Source organism: Medicago sativa, chromosome 2 (genome assembly GCF_051527215.1).
Source record: "Medicago sativa cultivar Bolivia chromosome 2, Bolivia_mono, whole genome shotgun sequence".
NCBI lineage: Eukaryota > Viridiplantae > Streptophyta > Magnoliopsida > Fabales > Fabaceae > Medicago > Medicago sativa.
In genome coordinates, this window is record NC_140750.1 from 4,329,273 (window position 1) to 4,343,652 (window position 14,380).

At 33.5% G+C, this 14,380-nt stretch overlaps 2 protein-coding genes and 1 pseudogene across 16 annotated transcripts; 2 read left to right on the top strand and 1 right to left on the bottom strand.

Annotated features, from left to right (window-relative positions):
• Positions 1–953: 953 nt before the first annotated feature.
• Positions 954–3,707, top strand: LOC146943787 (equilibrative nucleotide transporter 3-like). 7 transcript variants are annotated; one of them, XM_085742061.1, is made up of 10 exons: positions 954–1,155; positions 1,320–1,374; positions 1,497–1,601; positions 1,755–1,910; positions 1,985–2,128; positions 2,264–2,369; positions 2,608–2,678; positions 2,768–2,928; positions 3,016–3,274; positions 3,407–3,707. In XM_085742061.1, exons 2-10 carry the CDS (start codon positions 1,330–1,332, stop codon positions 3,518–3,520), a joined length of 1,161 nt encoding a protein of 386 aa, XP_085598187.1. In that variant the 5' UTR covers positions 954–1,155; positions 1,320–1,329; the 3' UTR covers positions 3,521–3,707. The 7 variants fall into 7 exon arrangements, with proteins under 7 accessions (XP_085598187.1, XP_085598184.1, XP_085598182.1 ...); XM_085742058.1 differs by having other exon boundaries at positions 958–1,155; positions 2,503–2,678; XM_085742057.1 differs by having other exon boundaries at positions 1,018–1,155; positions 1,320–1,367; positions 2,503–2,678.
• A 332-nt stretch (positions 3,708–4,039) lies between these two features.
• LOC146943788 (protein C2-DOMAIN ABA-RELATED 4 pseudogene) lies at positions 4,040–5,029 on the bottom strand (annotated as a pseudogene). Its single transcript, XR_015025702.1, has one exon. The product of XR_015025702.1 is annotated as a protein C2-DOMAIN ABA-RELATED 4 pseudogene (transcript).
• Positions 5,030–5,207: 178 nt separating this feature from the next.
• LOC146943789 (equilibrative nucleotide transporter 3-like) lies at positions 5,208–10,559 on the top strand. Of its 8 annotated transcripts, none has more exons than XM_085742064.1 (10): positions 5,208–6,324; positions 7,711–7,803; positions 7,955–8,059; positions 8,238–8,393; positions 8,509–8,652; positions 8,779–8,884; positions 9,046–9,224; positions 9,313–9,473; positions 9,570–9,828; positions 10,043–10,559. In XM_085742064.1, exons 2-10 carry the CDS (start codon positions 7,747–7,749, stop codon positions 10,151–10,153), a joined length of 1,278 nt encoding a protein of 425 aa, XP_085598190.1. In that variant the 5' UTR covers positions 5,208–6,324; positions 7,711–7,746; the 3' UTR covers positions 10,154–10,559. The 8 variants fall into 8 exon arrangements, with proteins under 8 accessions (XP_085598190.1, XP_085598194.1, XP_085598191.1 ...); XM_085742068.1 differs by having other exon boundaries at positions 6,070–6,324; positions 8,299–8,393; XM_085742065.1 differs by lacking the exon at positions 5,208–6,324 and adding an exon at positions 7,093–7,622.
• The last annotated feature ends 3,821 nt before the right edge of the window (positions 10,560–14,380 follow it).

Here is a 14,380-nt window from a genome sequence, read left to right on the forward strand (position 1 = left end):
TGGATATCTATAAATCCTTCAACCGGTAAAAATACCGAAATTGCAAGTCCTTCAATAATTATTTGTTATTTCGTTTATGTAAAAAAAAAAATGGATAAACTATCTTTGTTTGACTTGTACAGCTAGTACGATTCTCATTACGATTCACACATCAACTTGAATCTACACTTCCTAGCTTTGATAATACTTTTTTGGCTTAATAATCTACACTTCCTAGCTTTGATAATACTTTTTTGGCTTAATAGCAGTTTTAGCCCCTAACTTTTTCAAAGTTGTTATTTTGTCCCCTAAGAATAAAACTATAAAACCGCCCCTTAAGTTTTGCACCTGTGGCAGTTTTGGCCCCCAAGGCCAATTTTGACTCGGTCTACGCTGACGTGGCACCCTAAGTGAGGTGCCACGTGTTATTTTTTTTTATTTTGTGTTTACCTTGGGGGTCAAAACTGCTACAGTTGCAAAACTTAAGGGGCGGTTTTGTAGTTTTTTTCTTAGAGGGCCAAAATCGCAACTTCGTGAAAGTTAAGGGGCTAAAACTGCTATTAAGCCTATTTTTTTTATCATTATAGTAGTATATTTATCTTTGGTAACATCCAAAATATGGAAATAAAAAAGAGATAGGAAACAAAGGTTTTATAATCGATATGTGTGTGTGTATATTTTGGAACACAAATTACGTTTTCTTCTTTGTTTCTTATTCAACTTGACCTCTAAATAGGAACTGTTCTTTTATACTTTATATTAGATGCTTCAGTTTAAATAAATGAAAGGGCCAAACAAAACATGCCAACATGCACATGCAACTTCATCTATTACTATATTAGATAGTCATGCATGACATAAGGTGATGTGGTGATGTTTTTGGCATTGCTATAATGATAAGAATGGAGTCAAAGCCTATAGCCCCACTATGGTTGTCACGTGTATAATTTAAATACAACAATTACACAAGAATCATGTAAAGTGAAACAACCTTCATTAGTGCACTAATATCAGGAAGCAAACATATGATGAGTCTACTTGGGTTTAGAAAATTGCTTTATAGATCCTTTTTCAAGAGTAACATTAATAGCTGAGTTTCTATTCTTTGTGTAGAAGGTTCAAATTTGGTTTAAGAGACACAACTGGTTTAATTTGTATTCCTTCAATTTCATGCATGTATGTTGCTTCTTTTTTCTTTATTTTTGTTCAATTCCAAATGCTCTTTGAAGTATGTCCTTGACATTGAAAATGGTTTATGAAGGACTCAACATTTCATAAAAACTATAAACTTTGTTACTCAACATTGACTAGTCCTTACTATAATCAATTGCTTCTTGCAGAGAATTAGTCATGACTATTACTTTAGACCAAAATGGAGCACCAAGAAGGTTGAAGGTATATAATTATTGTTATTTCAATATTATTATTATTAACCATATTATTTTATTTTTCATTTACTCAATGTTGTTCTGCCTACTGATCTATAATTCAAATGAATTTATTCCGAGCACGAGCAGGGAAAATTCCAAGCAAGATTAGTCTGTTTCATTCTTGGACTCGGGTCTCTTATAGCTTGGAATAGTATGTTAACAATTGGAGATTACTATTACAAACTGTTTCCTGTAAGTATATCACTACTTGTTCAATTTTAAGAGAAACCAAAAATGATTTTAGAACCTCTAAGCATTCTTCATTGAGATTTATTATGAATCTCATTTACTTTTTAATTGCAAGATTTATTATGAAGATGTTGGTCTAACATGTTTTTCATATAGAGATACCATCCTTCGCGAGTACTCACCATCATTTATGTACCATTCACACTTGTGACTTTGATTATATTGACGCACAATGAGTCAAGGATCAACACTAGGATGCGAATCTTAGCAGGATACACTCTTTTCTTTGTTTGCACTTTGTTGGTTCTTGTTGTAAGTACAAATTCTTCCAATTCAGTAATTTATTTCTATTGCTAATAGTTATTAACATAAATTTTGTGTGACAGTTAGACCTAGCAACGTCGGGGAAAGGGGGAATCAGACACTATATTGGTTTATGTGCACTTTCTGCTAGTTTTGGAGTTGCAGATGCTCTTGTCCAAGGAGGCATGGTTGGAGACATGTCTCTCATGTGTCCTGAGTTCATCCAAGTTGGTCTTCCCCTAACTTTTTGTATTGTCTCGATAATAAAGTGTGAAACATCTTACTCTAGTTCTTTTTGTTTCATGTTATTTCTTGAAATAATAGTATTGTTGACAAGATCATGCCATTTTAATTTTCTGCAGTCATTCCTAGCTGGTTTAGCCGCCTCAGGAGTTCTAACATCTTGTTTGAGATTTCTCACCAAAGTGGCTTTTGAGAAATCGGATGACGGACTTCGGAAAGGGGCATGTAGGTTACCCTTTTGCACTAGCGGACATATAAATCAAAATCAGTTTTACTCACAAAAACTTATTTTCCATTCTAAAAGTTCTATGCTACATATATGATAGACTTAATATTCACCAATATTTTTTTTTTGCAGTGCTATTCTTTGGAATCTCTACCTTCTTTGAGTTTTTGTGCATTATTCTCTATGCAATCTACTTCCCTAAGTTGTCCATTGTAAAATTTTATCATTCAAATGCAGCCTCAGAAGGATCGAAAACTGTTTCAGCTGATTTGGCAGCTGTAGGGATTCAAAATGAGATAAGCCAGCAAGTAATGTAACTTGTGCTAAACTTATTATACGCTTAATAAACTTCATGAAGTACTTACCAATAACCTAAAAGATTTTGGAACTATTTCAGGTTGGATTCGATGATAAACAACACGAACGGATAAACAATAAGCAACTATTTCTTCAGAACGTTGATTATTCAACTGGTTTATTTCTGATATACATGCTAACCCTGTCAATCGTCCCCGGATTCTTGTATGAAAATACTGGATCACATCAGCTTGTAAAATGGTTAATTCATTATGATTCCCCTATTTATTTGTTTTGGTAATCCATGTGGTTTTATTACATGATGACACACTTGGTCATTATTTTTAGGTACGCGCTGGTTTTGATCGCGGTGTTTAATGTCTCGGATTTAATATCCAGATATATTCCCCTCCTCAAATTCCTGAAGTTGGAGTCAAGAAAGTGCTTACTCGCTGCAATTCTCTCTAGATTACTATTGATCCCAGCATTTTACTTCACAGCAAAATATGGTGACCAAGGATGGATGATTATGCTTGTTTCTTTCTTAGGACTAACAAATGGCTATCTCACTGTTTGTGTGCTAACAGTTGCACCAAAAGGTTACAAGGTAAAATATGCTATCAATCAATTTGAATCTACACATTCATGAATTATTTGTGCAGTATAAACTGTGTACATCAATTGGTTTTAATGTTTAATTATTAGTCAAATGTTTATTATGGTTTTGTTATTTTTGTAGGCTCCTGAACAGAATGCACTAGGTAATATTCTTGTGATGTTTCTTGTGTGTGGCATATTTGTTGGGGATGCTCTTGATTGGTTGTGGCTCATTGGAAAATCACAAGGATTCTAAAATGAAACAAATAATCGGTGTATGTAAATGTAACATTTGAATTTCAGGCAGTTTTTCTTTGATTAAGCATGTATCAGAATTGTGCTTCCAATATTTCTATCTGACTATAAATACAGATATCATTAGAAAAGTATGTAACCGTTTGAAAATTTGAAACTTAAGTCTATATAAATTACATATTGCAGCACATGGGATAACGACTTAAACTACTTAAGAGTCTCCTAAATCAATTTTTTTTTTTAGTAAAGGACATGTCAACAGGTTGAACTATTTGTAAGAGGCTGTAACTCTCATACTACAACATGCCATGCCATGTTGTTAATCCGAGATAGCGTTGCATAGCACCGACCCTCTAAAATGCTATAGCAGATAGCGGGATAGCCGCTATTGCAATGACTAAAAATCGGTGTACAGAGTAAACATAAATACTCAAAAATTGAAAAATACATAAAATTAAAGATACCATCCTACTTAATAATTAAAGAACCTAGAGTATGAAGCAATAAAACTTAAAAAAAGGAGAAAACAAAAATAGAACTGATCTAAAAGTATGAGGATTGACGTAACAATTGTTTGTGAGCAATAACATAACATAATGAAGAACATAACATCACCCTTAAACTAGTTCGAATTGACATTTATACTCTTAAAAAACAACTGTTTAAAAAAAATGGATTCGAGGAATTTTACCGTGAAACCCAAATAGTGGACACGATAGGGGTCTGAAGACACAAATTCTCCGCAACAGCCATTATTGTTGGCGGTGGCTCACATGCCAAAAGCGTCGCGTTGAATCCGACCACCTCTACAAGCCATTCCACCATAGCACCGCAATGGCGCACTAATGACAACATAGGTGCCAAGAAGAAATATTTTGTAACCTAAAGACCCTTTAAACCAGGAATGTCAATCCAATGCAATTGAATCTCCACTTCCCCACATTCAACATTTCTTAATCTAAGAACCATGTTTTGGACAACTTTACCGTCTTTCAAAACAATGTGACTCTCTCCTGCTAAACAGTTCTGTCTGCTAGGTTGCACCCTTGTAATTATAGTATCATTTGGGAGACCTTCCAACCGCATCTTTACTGCTTCCACAAATGGAGTGATGTCAAACTCAGCATCCCCCATTTTGTCATCCATGCTAAATCTGTCCTTATCGTACACATGTAGATGAATTGGAGTATGAGGATCTGAAATGGTTAATGTCAAGTCGTCATTCCACTCAGGATTTAGATTCTTCTTCACTACCCTACTTTTCAGCTTCTGTTTTCCCATTTTGATGATAACATAAGGATCACTGCTAATTACATCTCTGATAGCAAGATTGACTCCTCTTTCAACATGAATTCCGAGCAGACCCAAAAAGTTCATTGTCCCGAAGAGAAATAATAGTGATGATTGCGGATAAATGTAAGAAATCTATGGGAGAGGCAAAAGACACTAAAATAGGCATAAGCTTGAGACGGAGGCTAGGTTAAAGTGAAGTTTATATCCAAACTCGTTTAAGTTCGGGTTCAATCCAAACCAATCCTTACAAATCTAAATTGGTTTGATTTGGGTAACCGATTTATAGTTTCAAATTTGCGAACCTGCAAACTCAACCTGCACAATAAAGTTATTTTCTTTTTTGTTTAAGACTTTTATATGTTGAGTTAAAAGATTTTTTTTTTTTGGTACAAGAGTTAAAAGATTTTTAAAAAAAGAAAAGAGATGATTTTCTATTCAAGTGCAAAAATTTAGTTTAAGTGTTAAAAAATTTATGAAAAATAATGTCATTTATATTTTTTTTATGACTTCTCAAGGACCCGATTATCCAACATAAACCAACCGCTCATCTTCGGGTTAAGTTGATTATGATTTAAAAAATACAAGTTTTGACCCAAACCAATAAATTTTGGTTGGGTCAAGTAGTGGGTTGGACTAAAAACGGCTCAACCAAAACTATGAACACACCTAAAGCCCAACATTTTATAAGGATTATTTGCAGAAACTTTTATTGTTATGTTAATCCCCCGGTTTTTAAGGGAATGAGTCATGGTAATCTGAAGTTCGATCTTAGGGTAAATATGGTCCGACAAAAAATAGTTCCAAACATGAATTAAACTCATGTTCTCCCGAACTATTCCTCCTAATAGAGCTCATTAACTAATTGATCTCAATCACTTAATTATATTTTCCAATTTAATCGAATCAAAAATTGGATTTGGGTCTAAACTTTTGGTCCGGTCTAATGTTTAGGCCGGCTAAAAGACACACTTCTCAATCCAACCCATTCATTGTAAACACTAATATAACCACGTGAATTTGAAATGCAAGAACTTGCACAATGCAAATCCAAACACACTACTATATAAAGGTGTGAAAGTTTTTTCTTAAAAAAAAAAGGAGGAAAGTTTGAAAGACTTTGTTTCAACACATGTAAAAATTGGAAAGAAAAATAAAAAAAATAAATAAAAAGGTGTGAAAGCATTTAATAAATGGAAAGAAATTCTGTACTCGAGACTCAAGAGCAAACAAAATTGGAAAGTATATAAGAAAAAAGGTAATGGATCCATCAAATAAAAAAATACTCCACATGGAATATTTATAAAAGGAAAATTGATTTATTTGATAAGCGTATTATTGAGAATCAAATCACAGTTGATTTGGTGTAAATATTGCGATTTTGGAAGTGAATTATTTATCAAGATAAAGATCGTATACGTTATGTTTTCAACCAATTCTCTCTCTTTGCAAGGAAACACATGAACACTTAGAAGGTGGACTAAAATCTGCTCAATTACAAGAAAACAAAAGCTGGTTAGTATTCTTTGCTACATAAATAATTATTATATTATTTATCAATAATCGAAGGGTTGCTTAATATACTTTTTTTTACGTGTTTAATATAATTGTTACTTTTCACATATATATTTTTTTTCTTTTATTTTGTCTATAACATGAAAAATCTCCACTTTCTCCAAACAACCTTGCCAAACTCTGTTTCTATGTTGTAGCGTTCTGGTTATATTTATATTTCGTTAATTAATTGTATTGTTTTAGGGCTGAATGAATAGGCTTCTTCAGAAAAAAGTTGTTGAATTTTGGCTTCTTTAGAAAAAACAAGTTGTTGCATCTTATTTTTTTTTTTTAAAAAAACATCTTGAAAAAATTATCAAGAAAACAAGTTGTTGGATCTGAAATAAGTTTAAACAAGCTGGACTGTTAAGTGTTTTGAAGTGTGTTTCCTCGTGGGTAGGTAACAAATTATTTAATCGGTCAACTCACCCAATTTTTATGTAACATTTAATATATAATAAATAAATAAAAAGAAAAGCAAAATGATTGAGCCGCCAATGTGAATGGAAACAGAAGACTACGTACGTATGTCAGGGTTATGATGATAACAAAAATTTTCGTTATTTTATTGATTGATTGATAGATAATTATAGGAAGATGTATACTCCAGAAACCAGATCTGTGCCTCACTATGTTACCAGAAGAGGCAATAAAATACATACATATGCTACATACATAACCGACATCATCAACAATACTATAAAACAAAATAAACACTCATTTTCATATGAAACAACATCAAATGATTAATTCTTCAAACCAGACTTGCCTTCATTCTCTCTAACTCTATGTAGGTCAATATATCAAAACCTCTTCTACCTTTTATTTGTTTTCATTGTTCTTCTATATTCTTGGTATATTCTTATTTAATTTTGCAATTCTTATTACTATTTTCTTCTTATTCTTTTTTGTATTTTTTACTTACTAAAAATAAGTTTGGTGAGTGATTGGAAGTAGCTTGCTAACTCTTGCTGAGTCATGAAGTTTGCTCTAGCCCTAATGAGTCCGAAATACAACTCGCATCAACCTTTTTTTGTAATAAAAAAAGTCAATGATGTGGTTTCTGATCAACAAATGGGGCTTTGTCCAAATCCTTGTGAACATATTTTGCCGACTTTAGGGGTCATGAAAATTAAATATAGATGTACTTTTTCTTTATAATTAAAGGATTGATGCTTTTTTTTTTTACCATATTATGTAACCAAAAGAAGTTGTAGTGAGGTGTAGAGCAGAGAGTAGCTCTGCTTCAAGTGTAAGATGTGAGCTTCTTGTAACAATATATACATCAAGTGTAAGATATTTTTGAAAAAACTCTACTAAATTTTTTTTGTATGTTGCATTATCCAGCTTGAATTTGGCTATAAATTGAACAAGTGGGGTGGAATGGTCATGGACACTATAACTGCTAGCAATGGCACTGGAGAACCAAGAAAGCCAGGGGTAAGTGCTCCATCTTTTTTTTTCTTCCACTGAAAACAAAACAGCTTACTATAGTGTAGTGTATGTTGTCAATATTTCCGAAGAAGATATTAACGTATCGATCTTCCATTTATTGTGATTTGAATTTGAATGTATTAACTAATGCAAACAGGGAAAATACAAAGCAATCGCGGTTTGTTTTTTTCTTGGACTTGGTTCCCTTGTATCATGGAACAGCATGTTGACCATAGGAGATTACTATTACAAATTGTTCCCGGTAAGTAACTTACGTCTCGGCTTGACATGGTTGTACCAAATTTTTCTTAAGAACAATAGTTAAATGCTCGTCTTACAAAGAATGTCAACCGGAAAATGGCTTGTTTCTGATTAAATTAGTTGAGACTTCATGAAATATGAGATGAATTGTTGACTATATGCTTTGTTTCACTCTGAAGAAATATCATCCTTCAAGGGTACTTACATTGGTTTATCAACCGTTTGCAATTGGAACAATAGTAATACTCACATGCTATGAGTCGAAGATCAATACTAGACTGCGGAATTTGGCTGGATTCACACTTTTCTTTGCTGCCACTTTCATGCTTCTTATTGTGAGCAAACCATTTTCCAATCCTATAATCTAATTTGCAGCATCGGATTTTTGTGCATATGACCAATTTCCTTAGCTTATTAAGTAGCTTCCGCAATCTATTTGTGTTGTGACAGTTGGATTTAGCAACATCAGGGAGAGGTGGAATTGGACCTTACATTGGTATATGTTTGCTAGTTGCTTGTTTTGGAATTGCTGACGCTCACATTGAAGGTGGCATGGTTGGTGATTTATGTTTTATGTGCCCGGAGTTTGTGCAGGTTGATCTTCCACATAACTTATTCAAATTTTTAAACTTTGAAGTTCCTTTTTAAAATTACAAAGTCTCTTTTTTGTTTGATTAAAACTTATACATAATGCATGATAATATTGTTAACGTTATGCAGTCTTACCTTGCTGGTTTGTCGGCATCAGGTGCTCTAATTTCATTACTCAGAATGCTGACCAAGTTTGCTTTCGAAAAATCTCACAATGGACTTCGCAAGGGAGCGCGTATGTTATTCTTATTGTATAATCCTCTCACGCATTCACTTGATCAATCGATTTTGTTAATCCTTTTAAGTTACTGCTATTAAATAGTGCATTGGTATCTAGTGCTCTAGAAGTTGTTTCTTTTGATATAAAGGTATTGATTCGGTATTTTTTTTCTGCAGTACTATTCTTTGCGATCTCTGCATTCATCGAGTTTCTTTGTATTTTTCTATATGCAATCTACTTCACCAAATTGCCCATAGTGAAATACTACCGTTCGAAAGCAGCCTCAGAGGGATCGAAAACTGTTGCAGCTGACCTAGCTGCTGCTGGCATCCAAACAAAGACTATTAATGATCAAGTAACATAACTATGCTGAAATAATAGTGCATGAATCTTGCAGAATTAATTTTTCGATTATGTCCTAAAAGGTATCGAAACTTTTGTAGGCTGAATATGATAACAAACAATTGGAGCGGCTAAGCACCAAACAATTGTTTCTTGATAACATCGATTATGCAGCTGATTTAGTGCTGATATATGTATTAACACTATCGATTTTCCCTGGATTTTTGTATGAAAATACCGGAACACATCAATTAGGCACATGGTATGTACCTATTTTGTTCTGTCATTTTATCCTTTATATGACAGTGAAATTGATTTTGATACCAAGTTTTTATGTTGGCAACGGTGATCTTTGTAGGTATCCAATTGTTTTGGTTGCTATGTATAATGTTCTGGATTTCATAGCAAGATATATTCCACTTATTCAATGGTTGAAGTTGGAATCAAGAAAGGGTCTAATGATAGCAACTCTTTCTAGATTCTTGTTGGTTCCAGCATTCTACTTTACTGCAAAATATGGTGACCAAGGATGGATGATCTTTCTCACTTCATTCTTGGGACTCACCAATGGATACCTAACTGTGTGTGTTATGACAGTGGCACCAAGAGGTTACAAGGCAAGTTTATACATTCCACAACTCATAAAATGTTGATGTAAACCTATGAAGCACGAAAATAGACACTATCACCGAATATGACACTAACACTAGAAATAGACACTGATAATAATTTTTTTTTTTTTTTTTTTTGAAGTGATTGAATTTAACAATATGTGTGAATGTTGCATTGGTTCTAAGTTCTGTACTAATTTCAGAGTTTGTATTGTTGCAGGGTCCTGAGCAGAATGCTTTGGGAAATGTTCTTGTCCTTTGTCTTTTGACGGGTATATTTGCCGGTGCTGTTCTTGACTGGTTGTGGATCATAGGCAAAGATTCATTCTAAACATACACCAAATATTCATTCTAAATTGTTCGATCACACAGGTTAGAGAAGAGAAACTGAACTGGTTCAATTAGTTTCTCTTATATGACATTTGTGATTGAACAATTTTGAACATTTGTTCCCTACACTTTTACTTGTATGAATGATTACAATCTCTAGAATTAATTAGTACAAACTTTTCCTGTAATGATTTTTTATGGTATTAAACAAGGCTAGTTCTAATGTGTACAAACCATGCAGCTATTTTCGTCCATATGATTGAACAGTTTCATAGATCAAAAGGTGACTTGTCTACACAAAATCCGAGCTCAAATACTTTGTAATTGTAGAATTCATAGCTATAAGACTTTAAATGTGTGAAATCATGGCCTTTTCATTTTTAAATTTGTTTGTCCTTTGCATTTCATCCACATGCTCAATATCTTTCTTTATAATTTTATATCCCTTTTTCTCTCATGTTTAATGGTGTATATGTAACAATTGAGAAAAATTAAAAGAATTTCACTTAAAAGAATTCATTCTCTCTTGATGTGCAAGAATCATCGGATAAATGTTCAAATTTTGTAACCTTTTTCTTCCGAATACCCTTATCTCTGTCTCTCCTCTGTTTTCACTTTTCATGAGTACTAACATTGTTTACTTTTCTCAGTTTTCGTTTTTCTCTCTTCATCCTCAACTGCATAGAGTTGCTAGGTAGTAGTTTTATCTGCATAAATTGATTTTCCTATTTTTACTACACATAAAATATTATTGTTGTTCAAGTATTCTTTATGCTATTAATATTTTTTTTATCTCTAAAAAAATTGTATTAGTAACAATTAGCTGCATAAGGTACTGATGTAAGTTTTTCCTACATGTCATATAACTATGTACACGCATGGGCGGATCTAGTGTGAAACATGGTGTGGCAGTTGCCACACCAGATTATTTCCTATTTCAGTATATATATAGTATAAGTCATCAATATATTGCAGTATCTTCGTTAGCCTAGCGGTAAACGTTTTGTGGTGACTTGCTGGTCCTCGGTTCAACTCTCGGTTAGTTGCAGTTTTTGATTTTTTTTAAGTTGTTAATTTTAAAAATTTAAAAAATTTAAAAATGGTGTTGCAGGGAGTCGAACCTGTAACACCAAAGGTATAATGCTCTCACCCAAACCACTTTGCTATAGTTTTTAAGTTGTCAAGGCTTTTCTCTGTTAATATATATAGTTTCTTTGTAAATTTTGCCACACCAATATCAACTGTCTAGATCCGCCCCTGTGTACACGTGAGTATATATAGGATCGTTTCCACAGGGAGTTACGTTAATTATAAGCATTTTCACAATAGTTCACATTAAGGGTTTGGATATAATTTGTTTGTTTGTAACACTATATCCACAGATGACATAAAAGTAAAAACGAGAGGGTATCGAACTATTTCGCTTGCGGTATAAGATAACGAGCAAGCATAACAGCAGCAATCTCTCGATCGATTAACAGATTCTAGCTTTATAACCAATATTATTACAATCATTTCTACAACATCCTTCGTGTCCAAAGCGACATCGTTATTTCTAGGTTATCGTTTAAACATTCGTGTCCAAATTCCTTAAACGATAACAAAGTCGATCAGATAACTTAATCGACCGTGTCCAGCCTGATTAAGTATCCGAAAGCTTTAAAATCTTGATTAAAAGTAATTATCAAAGGTTTACAAACTTGTCAAGAGTGATATAACATAAGATAGATTGTTATTCTAGTTCTAGATTCAAGAGTTTGTGTCCAAATCATCTTGAATCTCTTGGAAAGCATTAAAAGCAAGAATAACAACAATATTGAATCATTAAACTAGAACCTTATATATTAAAAGATCAAAAGATTACATAATAGCTTGGTTGTTACCTCAATACTACAAAGAAGGTGATAGTTACACATAGACATGTAAACTAATGCAAGGAATGAAGGAAAGATGAAGATTCCATGCCAAGATCCTTGATGTCTCAATGAATCTAGGGTTGAATCTACTCCTTAATCACTTGCTTTGTGTTTCTCTCTATGAAATAGCTCTAACCTCTCTCTAGAAATGTATAAAATGTTTCAATGGAATAGTGAATGACCTAAAAGAGAGGTAAGAATGCTATTTAAATGGGCCTGTATTTTTGTACCTACGCTAATAGCGCCTGCCACGCTAATGGCGTGATAAGTCGGCCTATAATCTGGCCAATGGGCTGCTGCCACGTTGGCCTTGCCCTGCTTCTACGCTCCAGCCACGCTAATGGCGTAGCTTTCTGGACTTGTTACGCTAATAGCGTCTCTCACGCTAATGGCGTGGTTCTTCATGGTCTGCTACGCTCCAGCTACGCTATTAGCGTACCTTTCTGGAGTGATTACGCTAATAGCGTAGCTTACGCTAATGGCGTGTTCTTCACAAGTGCTCCAGATTTCACGCTCCAGGTGCGCCATTGGCGTACCCTTCTGACCTTGGGCTTTTCTTCCTCACGCTAATAGCGTAGATTACGCTAATGGCGTGGTTTCCTTGAATTTTGACTTTTCTTGCTCCTTGCTTGTATTTTCCTGCACAATAAGGGTAGAATAAGGCTCAAAAGCGTAAATGACATATTAACACAATATTTGGAGTTTTTCATAGAGAATCTTGCAAAACAAGTCACTAAAATGCCGAAACTCCTATATGAAATATATCACTTTTAAACATTTATCAAACTCTCCCCAACTTGGCTTTTTGTTTGTCCTCAAACAAATCAATTGAAAAAGAAACTAACAAGGCTTTGGACAAGGTTTTCAACAAGGTGTCAAACAATTCAAAACAAAAATAAACAAATGGTGATTCAAATATGATCGCGTGGACAAACATGAAGTCCTCCGATACTCTAAGTACAAACTAAGAATGCGAAATATGTCCTAAGCACAAACTATACATCATAAACTTCAAAACATAAACATAACTATCTATGAACCACACCTAACACACTTCTTTAAAAGTAAATGGAACACCAAGATAACAATGAGTAAGGTAATGAACACACATCCAACAATCATGCTAACATCCTATTTAAGTTAGGTGTTCATCCAAATATCGTCTCAAAAAGCATAAAAGCATGGATCAAAAGGTCTTGCAAGGGTTATAACTTGGCCGGGCTACAAAAGAAATGTCATATGTGGGGCAATTGATCAGAAAGCCTATCAAAGAGGAACATTCTTTGTAATACAACTTGAAATTCAAAATCTTCCCTACCAATAATTACAACCTTTGGTGATTAACAATCAAACTTATAACCTTGACAACTTATTCTATTTTTGATTTTTCTCTATCTTTTTCTTTTCTTTTCTTTTTCAAATGTACAATTTTTTTCTTTGATTCAATGTTGTCAGGTTATGTTAACACTTTCACCATAAACTTGACATATAATGCCTCCTTTTCTCCCCAACTTGAATACAACAAAACTCTAATTGAATGTTCCCCTATCCTAAGGCAAGGGACAAAGTACAAAGAGGTTAAGAGTTCAACAAATTAAAAATTATCAAAGTCCTTTCAAAGACAAGCATGAACTGGATTTATGAAAAATTTCAGACAAATTCACTAAGCATTGTGCTTATGAATATTGACAGTTCATGTTTGAGGACTTGATTCAGTAGGATCAGATTGGGGTATCAAATACTCGCTCTTCTCACAGGTAGGCTTTATGTGGTCAAGTAGGTTACTCTCAATTCAAAAAGTGCCTTGATCCTTTCCATGCTTTCAAACAGTTCAAAATAATTATCAGATTTAACATAACTAAAACAAGTTAGACGGTGATTATCGGTCTCCAGCATATATACAACAAATTGAAGCTACCTCACATTTATGTTAAGTACTAAGTGGTTCAAAAATATTTATGTTTATGAAAAGAATTAAATGATATATGTTTTATGCAAAGTACAAGTTTCAAATTCTTATTAAAAACCTAGAATAACAGGAAACCAATACCTTGGCCTTACGCTTTCTCACAAGTAATATCATTATCACTCACCTGCTTTTGCTCAAACATGGCTCCATGGAGCACTTTAAAATTTATTGTTCATGAGCAATTTTCTTTTGAGAGACACAAAGCAAGTGTAAACAAAAATTTCATCCAAAACATACGTTAAAATCCACAAGCTAAGTTATTAAACCATAATAATATAAAGTACTAAAGTATCAGGTCGAGCACTAAAAACCACAGTGCTCGAAGAGTACAAAATATAACCAA

What these genes read in the sequence shown, in the direction of transcription:
- LOC146943787 (XM_085742055.1), top strand. An exon ending in CAAAATGGAGCACCAAGAAG is followed by an intron (nt 1,368 to 1,496) that starts GTTGAAGGTATA and finishes GAGCACGAGCAG; the next exon opens with GGAAAATTCCAAGCAAGATT. An exon ending in TCACATCAGCTTGTAAAATG is followed by an intron (nt 2,929 to 3,015) that starts GTTAATTCATTA and finishes CATTATTTTTAG; the next exon opens with GTACGCGCTGGTTTTGATCG.
- LOC146943789 (XM_085742064.1), top strand. Translation starts at nt 7,747, where the DNA reads ATGGTCATGGACACTATAACTGCTAGCAATGGCACTGGAGAACCAAGA. An exon ending in ACACATCAATTAGGCACATG is followed by an intron (nt 9,474 to 9,569) that starts GTATGTACCTAT and finishes TGATCTTTGTAG; the next exon opens with GTATCCAATTGTTTTGGTTG. An exon ending in TGGCACCAAGAGGTTACAAG is followed by an intron (nt 9,829 to 10,042) that starts GCAAGTTTATAC and finishes GTATTGTTGCAG; the next exon opens with GGTCCTGAGCAGAATGCTTT.